The sequence below is a fragment of the Ictalurus furcatus genome, chromosome 26, assembly GCF_023375685.1.
Source record: "Ictalurus furcatus strain D&B chromosome 26, Billie_1.0, whole genome shotgun sequence".
NCBI lineage: Eukaryota > Metazoa > Chordata > Actinopteri > Siluriformes > Ictaluridae > Ictalurus > Ictalurus furcatus.
In genome coordinates this window covers 19,160,239-19,175,534 of record NC_071280.1, presented here as the reverse complement: position 1 = coordinate 19,175,534, position 15,296 = coordinate 19,160,239, and the positions used below count along the sequence as shown (strand labels likewise).

At 37.9% G+C, this 15,296-nt stretch overlaps 1 protein-coding gene and 1 long non-coding RNA gene across 5 annotated transcripts; one reads left to right on the top strand and one right to left on the bottom strand.

The window, feature by feature from the left end:
* Positions 1–1,516: 1,516 nt before the first annotated feature.
* LOC128602328 (uncharacterized) lies at positions 1,517–3,041 on the bottom strand. The gene is made up of 2 exons (XR_008384827.1): positions 2,403–3,041; positions 1,517–2,248 (listed from the first exon to the last, which is right to left on the bottom strand). It is a non-coding gene; the product is annotated as an uncharacterized LOC128602328 (long non-coding RNA).
* Positions 2,135–9,784, top strand: LOC128602325 (CMRF35-like molecule 5). Of its 4 annotated transcripts, none has more exons than XM_053616075.1 (8): positions 2,135–2,266; positions 3,920–3,984; positions 4,751–5,071; positions 5,283–5,420; positions 5,492–5,542; positions 6,997–7,086; positions 7,705–7,736; positions 7,823–9,784. In XM_053616075.1, exons 2-8 carry the CDS (start codon positions 3,945–3,947, stop codon positions 7,955–7,957), a joined length of 807 nt encoding a protein of 268 aa, XP_053472050.1. In that variant the 5' UTR covers positions 2,135–2,266; positions 3,920–3,944; the 3' UTR covers positions 7,958–9,784. The 4 variants fall into 4 exon arrangements, with proteins under 4 accessions (XP_053472050.1, XP_053472048.1, XP_053472052.1 ...); XM_053616073.1 differs by having other exon boundaries at positions 2,137–2,260; XM_053616076.1 differs by having other exon boundaries at positions 2,213–2,260; positions 3,925–3,984.
* Positions 9,785–15,296: the final 5,512 nt, after the last annotated feature.

The window sequence follows — 15,296 nt, the reverse complement described above, 5'->3', positions numbered from 1 at the left end:
TACACACACCGCTATACTCTCCCTCAGCTTCTTACACACACACACACACACACACACACACACACACACACCCTCCTGCTCTTCGTGTTTATCTCACTCCCCTCACCTCAGTTCCACAGAATAAGGTAAAGTCCTGGACAGTCTTCCCGTATTATGAAGTGTTTACTGACTGCTGAATCATCACAGGGAAAAACTGAAGTCTCAATGCATGTAACTAGATCCGTGCTCATGTCCGTCTTTTACCCCTTCTTAGGGTATGGGTCAGAAACCATCCATGTGGTTCCTCATAGTCGACGTCAGAGCAGGGACAGCTGGGACAGGAAGAATAGGCTCCTCTCCATGGCCTATTCCCTGACTCTTAGCTGGTCTCCTGGTTTTACAACACTTATATGAAAAGTGTGTAGGTTATTAAACTCAGAACTTGACGATACATAAGTACGTGAAGGTGTGTTTCTCAGAGTAACATCATAATCATCTACAATTCTGTCAAAGTCTTCTTTTTTCTACCTCTCATTAGGTACGTTGGTACTCTTTCTTGGAGAACACTGCAGTATTCACTAGAGGTCGACCGATTGATCGGTTCTGCCGATTAATCAGCACCAATAACGATTGCTGGAACTATCGGTAAAAATCCACAGTGCTAGTTTTTCCCGTTTGCATCCGTTGCGGGAGTGACTGAGAAAGGTCCGCTTTCATTGTACAGTACGAGAACGACCTCTAGAAATGAAACAAAAACTAGCGCTCACAAATTTTGTGGTGTTATTTGATTATTATTATTTTTTTAGTTCATTTTGGAGGTCTCTTTTTTTATTTGTTATTTGGACTGGGACTTGACTGGTTCAGTTTGGATGTTCATCTTTTATTTACTTTAACATGAATTAATAGTTATATATAATTATAAATATTTATACATTTATTTAATTTAGTACAGTACATTTTCATGGTACAGTCAGTACTGTTTATCTTTGTAATAAAGTTTAATAATATTTTACTTTGAATTTTATGTTTTCAATCAGTATCAATTTAAAAAGATATCAGTTGATTAATCGGTTATCGGCAGGTACCGCCCAACTTCTCGGTATCAGTAAAATCCACTATCGGCCGACCTCTAATCAGGATTCTCCATAATGCGACCTCCAGTGTTCAGCCATGATTTGTGACTGTTTCACACCTTCTCCTGTAGAGGGCAGTAGAGGCCTTCTGTCACAGACTATTAAACTGTTCATGTAAGGTGTATGGTAAAGTGTATGGCACTTCACTAACACTACAGATAATCCTGGAATCCATCTAGTTCACTCATTTAAAAGCAAATCATGTATACACAACACAAAGATATAGATAATACAAAAAAAAAAAAAAACTGTTGTGTACAGTAACTCACCATGGACTAAGAGGGGAAAAAAACCACGTGACATTACAGTTTACATTGTGTTATGACCCGGTCTAGGGTCAAGGTGTAACATAAAAAGTAATAACATAACTAATAATCATAATAATGAGGTCGACACATGTTCCGTTCAACTCTTTGATCTCTGCCAATTTAATGGTTGCAAGAAGGAAATAATCCCAAAACAAAACAATCACTCAGAAAGCAAATCTCTTCAGGGCAGGGCAAGGCCAAAATAATCAACAAAACAGGCGCCATCACAAAACCCGCATCAATTTAACTAACAAAACAGAAAAGGTATTTCAAAATAAAATCGAGTCTAACCTAACCCCCCTAAACAAAAGACCGACTCAAAATAAACAGCACACAACACCTACAGCTTCCGTGCTACCAACTTTATGCAAAACTGGAGCGACTTGGTGCAGCGCCTACCAATGGGAGTGAAGACAGTAGAGCGCACGTAATCCCTGGCCACACCCCTGCTCAGTAGCAGAAGCAGCGCCGTTGTGGCAGTAGCCAGTTAGCTTAGCTTAGCGTATTTTAGCTTAGGATTTCAGCAAGTTTAAAGCACAAAATATATATAAATACATTCAATAAATAAATAATAATGAAACACTCATTTTTTGTTGCGATCGAGCAAAATCCAAATGTAGCTCCTGTCTTGGGTAAAGTGTCCGGCGTGTCGTTGCTTCGGTGCTTCGGTGCCCGGGAATGAGCCGCAACAAGCCGGACACTTCACCCAGGAAACACCGAGGCCACAGCCGCATAACTGCGGTCCGGCTCCTGGTCACCATCGAACAGATAGACCCTGATGGTGGCGGACGCTCACTGAGACAGGAGCTACACCGGGATTTTGCTCAACTGCAACAAACAGTGAATGTGTTTCATTATTATTATTATTATTATTATTATTATTATTATTATTATTATTATTATTATAATTTTGCTTTAAAAGCGCTAAGGCCATAAACTAAACTACTACTACTTGGCCGAGCACACACTGCTTCTCCTTCACCTCGTACGATGATATATACACTGGTGAATTTTATATAAGATCCTCTCCCTCCAGAATGTTTAATATTAGCAGCAAGACAAAAAAAAACTGGTTTGTTGTCCAAAGTGGAATGTTAGTTCCGCCATCCACGTTACTATGTCAACCAGTAGTAGGAACGCCTACTGGCGACGTCATAGTATAGCGACTGGCGACTTGCAGCAATAAAATCCGTGTGTGTGTGTGAACGGGTATGAGGCGCCAAACTGGACAAAAGTGAAGCGAATTGAGAGAAATTGATGCAAAGAACACTCCTAATTCATTACAGCAACTGAAGAGGAAAGAGAACAATTAAACAAAAAGAAAAAGCCAGATAGAAACAAAAAATTTAAAATAAAAAGGTTGTACAACAATAATAATTGAACCATCTAAATTAAACTGCAGCATACGATGTGTCTTATACACGTATAATGATGAATAATGCTTTTTTCGATTTGGATCTGCATTTTATTCTATTATAAGAAAGTCCACTAACATGGAGGACCAAAGCACTCTAAATGAAATAATTAAATTAATAATTAATTAAATAGACCAATAAACCAATGATTAAGTAATTAAATAAACCTCGGCTTATATTTATCCATTTATTTTGTAATATTTCATGAAAACACATTTATTGTTTAAAATATTCCACAATATCCAGTTTCAGAAAGTACTACTGCATGTAAATCATAATCGTAATCAAATAATTTTTTCATAATAGAAAGTATGTTTTCCCCGAAACATATTTTTCACAACAATAGGCTGAATTTCAGAATGGTGCCTATTTGACGAAGCCCAATTTCCCCAAGGAGAATTTTTAATGATAAATAATAATAATAATAATAATAATAATAATAATAATAATAATAATAGAGGATATTTAACAAACACCAAATAACAGTGGTGTGTGCACTGGCAACTATTGCAGTGCATGAAAATTATGCAGATTAATATAAAATACCTCTTAAATATATTGAAAATGGCAGGATAATCACATTGTACACTATAGCTCACATGTGCAGGGTCATATGCAGTCATGTGTTTAAGCTTTCTCAGTCTGTTTCACACACTTTCGGACTCACTCGACCTGTCTGGCGCACTTTCGGACTCACTCAGCCTCTCTCATGCACTTTTGCCTGTCGTTCTCTCTCCCAATTTGCTTCACTTTTGTCCAGTTTGGCGCCTCATATGAACACAGAGAGCGGGAGAGAACATGCACCAGCACAATATGTGTCCTGGCATAACAATTGCAGTACACACGTCCACTAATAACTAGTTTAGTATCAGAAAGATCTGTTTAATGTGAAAGCATTTTTACAGAGACTGTACTCAGCATTTCACACAGACACTTCCTGTGTGATTTCTGTCCCCAGCCCTAAATAGGCTGTGACGTTGCTTTCTACTCACACCACTCAAAAACACACTGTACAGTCCGAGGCAGAGGCGGTTAGGGTGTGTACGATAACTAACAGAGCATTTTTTATTTTTATTTTCTGAAGTGAAGTTTGAGAGTCGGGACTTAGAATGAAGATCCTCCTCATCTTCACCTTCTGCCTGATTATAGGTAAGTAAAAGCACTTCACAATAAATCGGCAGTATCAGTGTTCAGTATCTGTGTCACATTAAAGCCTCGTACTGATGGACATTTAGCACAGAACTTTTATAGACGGGTACCAGTGTTTAAACTAGTGAAGTTCTCAAGGGTGCTGAGATCTCCTGGTTATCTTCAAAAGCACACAGAGGAGGTGCCACTTCACTTTCTGCAGGAGGAAACGTAGATGTTCACGTGACCTACACATGGGAACATTCTCTCTACGTGTTTTCATCGTAAAATAGAATTTGAAGAGGTTTTGTATCTGTATATTAGCTGAAGAACAGTCCTTAACTACACATGATGTGATTAAAGATCAGGGCTAATGCTTCATCAGTGCAGTCGACCTGCAGCGTCATCTCTCTTGTTCCTGCGGTTAAACACCGAATACGAGTTTAGTATTTTCTATCGGGTGTAGCCGAGAGCAGATAGCCCTGGGGTACGACGTATGATTTAGACTTATTAGTCTGAGTGTTATTTAAAACATCTGTATTGGTTATTACAGATTATACCACAGCGCACACACACACACACACACACACACACACACCATTTGTAGATCCTTCACAGACTTATTGTATTGTGCTGCATCTATGTATATCTTTTGTACCTGGTTCTTCTCTTACACATGTCCCAATGTTTACACTTTAATATTCCTGGATACTGAGCTTCGTTCAGGTTTTATATGTTGCACCATCGTCCTGGATCATATTTCATTCCACTGTATATTATTCTCCAGCTGGTTCTGATGCTGTAACTACAGTAACTGGATATAGAGGAAGATCAGTTCAGATTAAATGCCCCTATGGATCTGGATATGAAGAATGCAACAAGTATCTCTGCAGAGGTACATGTCCCCGTGTGGGGTATAATGATGTTCCTGTTCATTCTGGATCTCCTGCTAAAGACACCAGATTCTCTCTGTATGACAACACAACAGCCAAAGTCTTCACAGTCACCATCACTGACCTGAGAACAGAGGATGGAAACACTTACTGGTGTGGAATAGAGCGGACAGGGTATGATATTTACACAAAGCTTCTACTGCTGGTTAAAACGGGTGAGTTACACAGAGGATACTAAAATAATCTCACACATTAATTCATTGATTATGAACACATTGAGACAGAGATTATTAAACCAGCATGTACAATGTAGAACAGACCTCATTTACGAAGTTTATAAACTCAGATTGATAAACGAGACTCAACACCTGGATCTTTAATCTGAACTGTCTGGAATTTAAAAATGGACTGTTTCCATTCTTTCAGAAGATCCTGCCATCACTACTGTCTCACACTCCACACACACCACACAGTCCGCTTCAACACAGTCTGCTTCAACACAGTCCGCTTCAACACACTCCATGAGTCCATCAGTGCCTGCTGAGATCACACATTCAACAACAGGTATGAAGATTTTGTCTGATCTCTTCATCACATTTCTCTCACATCATACATCATGTCTCGCTTTATTTCAGCAAATCCACTAAATGATGCTAATCATCCAACCATCGCTCCCTCACCTCAGGGTATGTACAATATCACGTGTTATTCAAGCCTTTATTTAAATTCTTCTACAGGAGACAGAGAACACAGATCAAACCACCACAGGACAGATGACATCAGCTATAGGGGTGTAAATGTTTTAAGCATTTGGTACGAGCCCAACATGTTGGTTTAGATATTCTGGCCTCATGACAGTATTTTAAATTTTAGTGTTCCAGCTTGTAACAGACAGAACTTGCTGATTTGATATCCAGCCTGCTGCTTTAAAAATAAAGTTAGTGATCTATGTATATCCCATGTAGTTGACTGTTTTCAGGTCATTAATGTCCACCTCTTTAATATTAATAAACTCCTCCCAGTCGGTTAACGTTAACGGATTTGAGGTGTTCAGTCCACTTCTAAACAAACTCTACAGTGGTTTTAATGCAGTGAGGAAACTGAATCAACTCCAGTAGGAACTGAATCAAACATGCCATGTTTCAGCATTTTCTGTAGATGTGAGATGCTAAACTGAGTCACGAGGCACAAACTATTCCAAAGAACAGAGCTGTAGCGCTGCAGAAATGAACAAAGAGAGAAACGGTAGCTGCGAGACAGTTTTTGGATGCAATACACAATACCTTTTTATGAGGAACGTTCCAGTTTTTCAGCCAGTGTTTTTTTCGTCATGAAAGAATGCAAATTTTAGTTCTTATGACCAAATATTCCAGTTTCAGCCACATCAAGACAGTCGTCCACTAGGCCTGCCACGATAATTACGTTATTGACGTATCATACGATATATGGACATGACCGCGATCATTAAATCAATAACTTGGAGCATAAATCAGGCGGCAAAACACTGCACTGCATGCTGCCCCTGACGTGTGAGGGTATGGAACCCTAAGCGGCCATGCATTATTTTATTTTTTTTCCTTTCTTGTTTTCTCGTAATTTTGAAAGAACAAAAAGCTGTTTTCTCATGACGTCGTTTAATCAGGAGAAAATCTCACGCCTTGTTAATGGGACTGGTGTTACATGCACGTTCGCATCTTCGACATCACCATCATAAATAATTATTCGCTGTAGAGATGAACTTTATCTTCACATTAAGAGAGAGGGGAGTCTCCTTCTCAAATGTCAGATACTAATGTGGTAATTGTTAGTCACTGGTGTCACTTTTTGAATTAAATTATGTTAAAAAAAAATGTACTTTTCCACGATATTCAAATTTTTTGAGATGTAACTTTAATTAATTATATATATATATATATATATATATATATATATATATATATATATATATATATATATATATATGTATATATATAAATCTCTAGTGACATTGTCCACTCCCACAATGGCCACCTCACCCAGATCCATTTTCTTCTTCTGGACTCTCCCACTACACACTCTATGTATTTACTGTTACATGTCTATTACAATGTTGTTTATGTGGTTTAAACGTTTATATTCTGTGTTAAACATTTATGTCCAGGTATACCTAACTACATCATGATCAGTACAGCTGCAGTGTTGTTGGCTGTTGGTGTGATTATAGCGATCTACTGCAAAATACATCGTCAAGGTAAAACTCACTTTAAATGTATGTTTCTGATTCATTTATGGTGATGTTTTAATCTCATGACGCGCTGCTTTACTGTCATCGACACGTCCTTGTACCCTATGTTAAAAGACAACACTTATTCACCTCTGGATGTCTTGTTAGTGATGTTATACACAGTGAAGGCTGGATGTGATACTAGAGTCACTGCAAGAATCTACAGTCTGGCCTAGAAAGAAATCAGCCCTAGCTTCAATACATCATACAATTCTGCGTATTTTTCTGATGATGTTGTAGTGCTGTTGCACTCAGTTCCACAAACATCCAAAATAATCTGCTTTAAGAGATTTAACAACAACAACAGGGATGGAGCGTAGCCCTGCTAGCACATTTTATTCAGCTGCTTATACATAAACTAATGAGGCCATTACACAATGTCTTTTTTTTTGCTTAGAACATTATAATGTTCACCCAGAACAACTGGACACACCTGTAAACTAAATTAAAGTCTTTGTTATAATCTCAGTGCTTCATTTAATACACTGGAGTAGACAAAACTCGTCACTGTCCCAATACTCAGACTGCACTGTATATTTACTTTATATTAAATTAATCTTTGTTGCCCTTCTCATCTCTCTGCAGGCTCTGAAACAGTGACACAATCTTCCACAGAGGTACAGGCCAATGATTTGCTTCAGTGTTTTACTTTCACAAACACTTTACTTACAAACATTTTAATGATTTCTGTTTTCCATTTCAGGCAAATGGAGATTATGAAAATGTCCAGAATTTACTTCCTCACCAAGCAAAAGAAAAAGTCAACTTACCCGTAACTGTCTACGGGATTCTAGACCCAGCCCCCGACCAATCAGACGAAGTCTACCAAAATCTCTGACCGCTACCAATAACCAATAAGATTCAGGATGCCACTGTTCACCATCCAAGTTCCATCCATCCATCCATCCATCTTCTACCGCTTACTCCTTCTTCAGGGTCACGGGGAACCTGGAGCCTATCCCAGGGAACATCGGGCACAGGGCGGGGTACACCCTGGACAGGGTGCCAGTCCATCGCAGGGCACAATCACCATCCAAGTTAATTGATCTTAATCAAAAGCTAATGTAACTGTGTCTATTGTTTCCCCAACAAACATACAGTGTCCTCCACTAATATTGGCACCCTATGAGCAAAGAGGGCTGTGTAAAATCATCTTCATTGTTGAACCTTTTGATCTTTTTTTTGTTAAAACTTCACAAAAATACTCTGCTCTTGGACATCAAACAATTGCAAACAAATCACAGGTTTATGAAAAAATTAATCTTTGTTAAATATAGGTGTGCAACAATTATTGGCCCCCTTTTTGTCAATACTTTGTACAACCTCCGTTTGCCAAGATAACAGCTCTGAGTCTTCTCCTATAACGCCTGATGAGGTTGGAGAATACATGGCGAGGGATCTGAGAGCGTTCCTCCATACAGAATCTCTCCAGATCCTTCAGATTTCGAGGTCCACGCTGGTGGACTCTCCTCTTCAGTTCACCCCACAGATTTTCTATGGGGTTCAGGTCAGGGGACTGGGATGGTCATGGCAGGACCTTGATTTTGTGGTCAGTAAACCATTTTTGTGTTGATTTTGATGTATGTTTTGGATCATTGTCCTGCTGGAAGATCCAACCACGGCCCATTTGAAGCTTTCTGGCAGAGGCAGTCAGGTTTTCATTTAATATCTGTTGATATTTGATAGAGTCCATGATGCCATGTATCCTAACAAAATGTCCAGGTCCTCTGGCAGAAAAACAGCCCCAAAACATTAAAGATCCTCCTCCATATTTAACCGTAGACATGAGGTACTTTTCCATATGGACACCTCTCTGTGTGCTCCAAAACCACCTCTGGTGTTTATTACCAAAAACCTCTATTTTGGTTTCATCTGACCATAGAACCCGATCCCATTTGAAGTTCCAGTAGTGTCGGCACACTGAAGACGCTCGAGTTTGTTTTTGGATGAGAGTAGAGGCTTTTTTCTTGAAACCCTTCCAAACAGCTTGTGGTGATGTAGGTGACTTCAGATTGTAGTTTTGGAGACTTTCTGACCCCAAGACACGACTAACTTCTGCAGTTCTCCAGCTGTGATTTTCAATGCTTGTGCTATTTTCTTATAGACACTTCCCATTTTGTGAAGCTCAACAACCTTTTTCCACACATCACAGCTATATTCCTTGCTCTCACCCATTGTTATGAATGACTAAGGGAATTTGGCCTGTGTGTTACCTCATCTTTATACCCCATGTGAAGCAGGAAGTCATGGTTGAACAATTTCCTGTTCCTGGTCACCCAGTTGTACTAAAAAATGTAAAATATCAGTGGGAATGTACTTCAAATATATTTTTCTCAAATGAATTCATAGTGGTGCCAATAATTGTTGCACACATATTTAACAAAGATTTTTTTTTGATAAACCTGTGTTTTGTTTGCAATTGTTTGATATCCATGATATAGTATTTTTCACAGCCTTCTTTGCTCAAATTTACCACCACGGGTGCCAATATTAGTCTAGGGCACTGTATTGTTTGGCCTGTGCATTACTCATTTGCTGTTTTTTTTTTTTCTTTACTATTTATAAATGAGCCTCCTGTTATTTTCTGCAACTTGCGCTCATCTCTAATCATCTGACGTCAGGTCTGCATGTAACGATGCTCTACATAAAAGCATTTTTCATTGAACACTGTGCCTTTTGTGGTTTGTCAAAAAGCTTTGTGTTTTAATTAATATTTTCTTTTATCATGCCTTTAACTTTTAAAGTTTTACAATACAGCCTATATAAAACGCTGTTTGGACATCGGCAGTTACTAAACTCGGAACTTTATGATACATGAGTATGTGAAGGTGTGTTTCTCAGAGTAGCATCATAATCATCTACAATCCTGTCAAAGTCTTCACCTCACTAACACTACAGTTAATCCTGGAGTCCGTCTAGTTCACTCAAATAAAACAAACCATGTATACACAACACTAATATTAAAAGATATACATGAGCAAAAAAATAAATAAATACATTTGTACAGTAACACCATGGACTGAGAGAGAAAAAAAACACACGTGACATTACAGTTTACATTGCAGTACACACGTCCACTAATACTAGTTTAGTATCAGAAAGATCTGTTTAACATGAAAGCATTTTTACAGAGACTCTACTCATCATTTCACACAGACACTTCCTGTGTGATTTTCTGTCCCCAGCCCTAAATAGGAAGTGGATGTTGCTAAACACACACTGTACAGTCCGAGGCAGAGGCGGTGAGGGTGTGTACGATAACTAACAGAGCATTTTTTATTTTCTGAAGTGAAGTTTGGGAGTCCGGACTTAGAATGAAGATCCTCCTCATCTTCACTTTCTGCCTGATTATAGGTAAGTAAAAGCACTTCACAATAAATCAGCAGTATCAGTGTTCAGTATCTGTGTCACATTAAAGCTTCGTACTGATGGACATTTAGCACAGAACTTTTATAGACGGGTTCCAGTGTTTAAACTAGTGAAGTTCTCAGGGGTGCTGAGATCTCCTGGTTATCTTCAAAAGCACACAGAGGAGGTTCCACTTCACTTACTGCAGGAGGAAACGTAGATGTTCACGTGACCTACACATGGGAACATTCTCTCTACGTGTTTTCATCGTAAAATAGACTTTGAAGAGGTTTTGTATCTGTATATTAGCTGAAGAACAGTCCTTAACTACACATGATGTGATTAAAGATCAGGGCTAATGCTTCATCAGTGCAGTCGACCTGCAGTGTCACCTCTCTTGTTCCTGCTGTTAAACACCGAATACGAGTTTAGTATTTTCTATCAAGTGTAGCCGAGAGCAGATAGCCCTGATGTACCACATATATGAGTTAGATTATTAGTCTGAGTGTTATTTAAAACATCTATATTGGTTATTGCAGATTATACCACAGTACACACACACACACACACACAGTAATGACACGGGAGCATAGGCGGGAGCAGGTGCAGATCAACGTCTTTATTTACTGAACAGCAGACAAAACACAGGAACCGCGGTCTATACTGGACGAGACTAACTAGGTAAAACATAGAACTAAAGTCTAGGTATAGAACGAGAGCCAAACATGGAAATAAGACCGCTTAGCATGCGTAGCGTATTCACCATTACATTCCGTGGTTCAAATACTCCTTCAACGTAAATACTGCGTGAAGTGCACAGCAACATAAGGGGTTTAAAGAACCAGCATAATCAAGCTGAAACACAGACAGCTGGGCCAAATTAAAGACACACCCCCGAACATCAAACAATGCTTAAACAAGGGGAAAACCAAAACAAACAAAGGCGCTTGTCCATATACAAAAGTCTCGTTCACGCGTGCTCTCTAAAGCCACGTGCATGTTGATGCCGCAGTGCCATCTGCCGGCGGGAGCGTAACACACACGTAATTTTTAGATCCTTTACAGACTTATTATATTGTGCTGCATCTATGTATATCTTTTGTACCTGGTTCTTCTCTTACACGTGTCCCAATGTTTACACTTTAATATTCCTGGATACTGAGCTTTGTTCTGGTTTTATATGTTGCACCATCGTCCTGGATCATATTTCATTCCACCGTATATTATTCTCCAGCTGGTTCTGATGCTGTAACTACAGTACAGTAACTACAGTACAGTACCATCACTACTGTCTCACACTCCACACACACCACACACTCCGCTTCAACACAGTCCGCTTCAACACACTCCACTTCAACACACTCCGCTTCAACACACTCCATGAGTCCATCAGGGCCCGCTGAGATCACACATTCAACAACAGGTATGAAGATTTTGTCTGATCTCTTCATCACATTTCTCTCACATCATACATCATGTCTCGCTTTATTTCAGCTAATCCACTAATAGATGCTAACCATCCAACCATTTCTCCCTCACCTCAGGGTATGTACAATATCATGTGTTATTCAAGCCTTTATTTAAATTATTGTACAGGAGACAGAGAACACAGATCAAACCACCACAGGACAGATGACATCAGCTATAGGGGTGTAAATGTTTTAAGCATTTGGTACGAGCCCAACATGTTGGTTTAGATATTCTGGCCTCATGACAGTATTTTAAATTTTAGTGTTCCAGCTTGTAACAGACAGAACTTGCTGATTTGATATCCAGCCTGCTGCTTTCCTTAAAAATAAAGTTAGTCATCTATGTATATCCCATGTAGTTGACTGTTTTCAGGTCATTAATGTCCACCTCTTTAATATTAATAAACTCCTCCCAGTCGGTTAACGTTAACGGATTTGAGGTGTTCAGTCCACTTCTAAACAAACTCTACAGTGGTTTTAATGCAGTGAGGAAACTGAATCAACTCCAGTAGGAACTGAATCAAACATGCCATGTTTCAGCATTTTCTGTAGATGTGAGATGCTAAACTGAGCCATGTGCTGTGAACTATTGCAAAGAACAGAGCTGTAGCGCTGCAGAAATGCTACCTGCACAGGAAATTCAAATTGATCAACAATAAGAAAAGCACTAGATGCAATACAGTTTTTGGATGCAATACACAAAACTTTTTATGAGGAAAGTTTCAGTTTTTCAGTCAATGTTTTGTTTTTTGTCATGAAACCTTAATTTTTCGAATACACAGAAAAATTAAGTCGTGATTCATGAGAAAACAAAGAAAAAAACAATAATGCATGGCTGCTTAGGACTTCTTTAAGGGGGAGATTCCTGACACACCTACATTTTATCCATTCATGCTACTTCTGTCCTCTCCTCTCGGGCTGTTAAATTAACATTTGAACTTTGAATATTCATCAAAGTTAAGATAAAAATTCTCATTCGAATGCAAAAACTGTGCATTTGATTTGAAGATGTGTAGCAAGCACTAGCATCTTTTTTAAATAAAACACTGTTGAAAAACCACATGCAAGATACTAACAATGCCCTAAGAGTGTTTTTTGAAGAAGAAAAATCTAGAAAGAAAAGTTCTAGTGTTTCAAATAATCCAGTCAGAGTTAAATAATGTGGGGGATTGAGCTGCTTAAGCTGTGTGAGCTGAAGCTGAAGTGTTAATGAAAAGTGGGAAACTGAAGTGCTTTACTAGCGGGTTAATTAAAGCTGCAGTACTGAACTTTTGCCTCTCTATCGCCATCTCTGTTTGAAATATCAAATTGCAAGTTACTTGTGGAGTTATTTATTTGATGCTGGTTGTGCTTTGGCACTGCTCCTCTGTGCGGGTGAATCTGATGGTTTGAGGAATACTTATCAGGGTTACCAAGTCCGAAGTTGCCTGAAAAAAATAAAATCATGGGTGACTGGTTGTGTTTTTAAAAAAAAAAAAAAAAAAAAAAAAAAAAAAAAAAAAAAGGTTGCTTGTTAGGAAAATCTGACAAGAGACTTTGCTTTTTTAAATTTATGGTCGTTATTTTCTGTATTATAAATAACTTATTCTAATATTTTGAGATACTGGATTTTTGATTTCCATGATCTGTAAGCCGTAATCATCAAGATCAAAGCAAAAAGGCTTGAAATATTTCACTTTGTGTAATAAATCTAGAAAATTCCACTTTTTGAATTAAATTACAGAAAAAAATTACTTTTCCATAATATTCTAATTTATTGAGATGCACCTGTGTTATATATATATATAAAACACACACACACACTGTATTTATAGGCTATAAATCTAGTGACACTGTCCACTCCCACATGGCCACCTCACCCCGATCTATCTTCTTCTTCTAGACCCCACTACACATGATGTATTTTAAGATCCATGTCTATTACAATGTTGTTTATGTGGTTTAAACGTTTATATTCTGTGTTAAACATTTATGTCCAGGTATAAATAACTACATCATGATCAGTACAGGTGTAGTGTTGTTGGCTGTTGGTGTGATTATAGCAATCTACTGCAAAATACATCGTCAAGGTAAAACTCACTTTAAATGTATGTTTATGATTGATTTATGGTGTTTTAATCTCACCCAGAACGACTGGACACACCTGTAAATTAAATTAAAGTCTTTGTTATAATCTCAGTGCTTCATTTAATACATTGGAGTACACAAAACTCGTCACTGTCCCAATACTCAGACTGCACTGTATATTTACTTTATATTAAATTAATCTTTGTTGCCCTTCTCATCTCTCTACAGGCTCTGAAACAGTGACACGATCTTCCACAGAGGTACAGGCCAATGATTTGCTTCAATGTTTTACTTTCACAAAACACTTTACTTACAAACATTTCAATAATTTTTGTTTTCTATTTCAGGCAAATGGAGATTATAAAAATGACCAGAATTTACCTCCTCTCCAAGCGAAAGAAAAAGCCAATTTACCTGAATCTGTCTATCAGAGTCTAGACCTAACCACCAACCAATCAGTCTATCAGAGTCTGACCTTTACTAATAACCAATAAGATTCAGGATGCCACTGTTCACCATCCAACTGGACTGATCTTAACCCAAAGCTAACTACAACAGTGTTTATTTCCCCCCCAGTTATTCTACCTGGCCTGTGGATTACTCATTTTCAGTTTTTTTCTTCTTCTTCTTGTTTCTAAATTGAGTTATTTCCTTCACCTTGCAAATGTCATGGTCATCTGATGCCAAGTCTGGATGTAACAATGCTGTACATAAAATTGTTTTTCTTTTGAACACCTTGTCATTTATGGTTTGTAAAAAAGTTTTGTGGTCTAAATGATATTTTCTTTAATCATGTCTTTAACCTTTAGCCTATTTACAAAATGCTGTTTTGGCATCTCCATGGTATTTTACTTATATATATATATATATATATATATATATATATATATATATATATATATATATATATATATATATATATATATATAAAATCAATAAAAAAACAAAGAAAAGCATATACTGTACCTTAGTTGCACAAATTCAAATGATATCTGGAATCTCGGACAGGTTTCATTTCATTTTAACTACCAGCAACAAAACCCCATCACATTTTTAATCTAGTCCAGAAGCTCACACCAGCCCTGTGTATTTTGTTTGAAAAGACACACATGCAGTGATGGATTCTTTGGTGAAGTGTTTAAAATACACTTGCTGTGGTTCACATCAGTTTGCCTACAGACGGTCTTCACTTGGAGTCCTGGAAAGTAAATGAAAGAACACAATCTCACAGGCTGATTAAATGTACATATTCACATAGCATTAGTGCAGTGTTAAAAAAATAAACATAGACAG

Excerpts from the sequence above, each read along its gene's own strand:
- LOC128602325 (XM_053616075.1), top strand. The coding sequence starts at position 3,945 with ATGAAGATCCTCCTCATCTTCACCTTCTGCCTGATTATAG. Across the intron at positions 3,985-4,750 it reads CACCTTCTGCCTGATTATAG|CTGGTTCTGATGCTGTAACT; the intron begins GTAAGTAAAAGC and ends ATTATTCTCCAG. Across the intron at positions 7,087-7,704 it reads CTGCAAAATACATCGTCAAG|GCTCTGAAACAGTGACACAA; the intron begins GTAAAACTCACT and ends ATCTCTCTGCAG.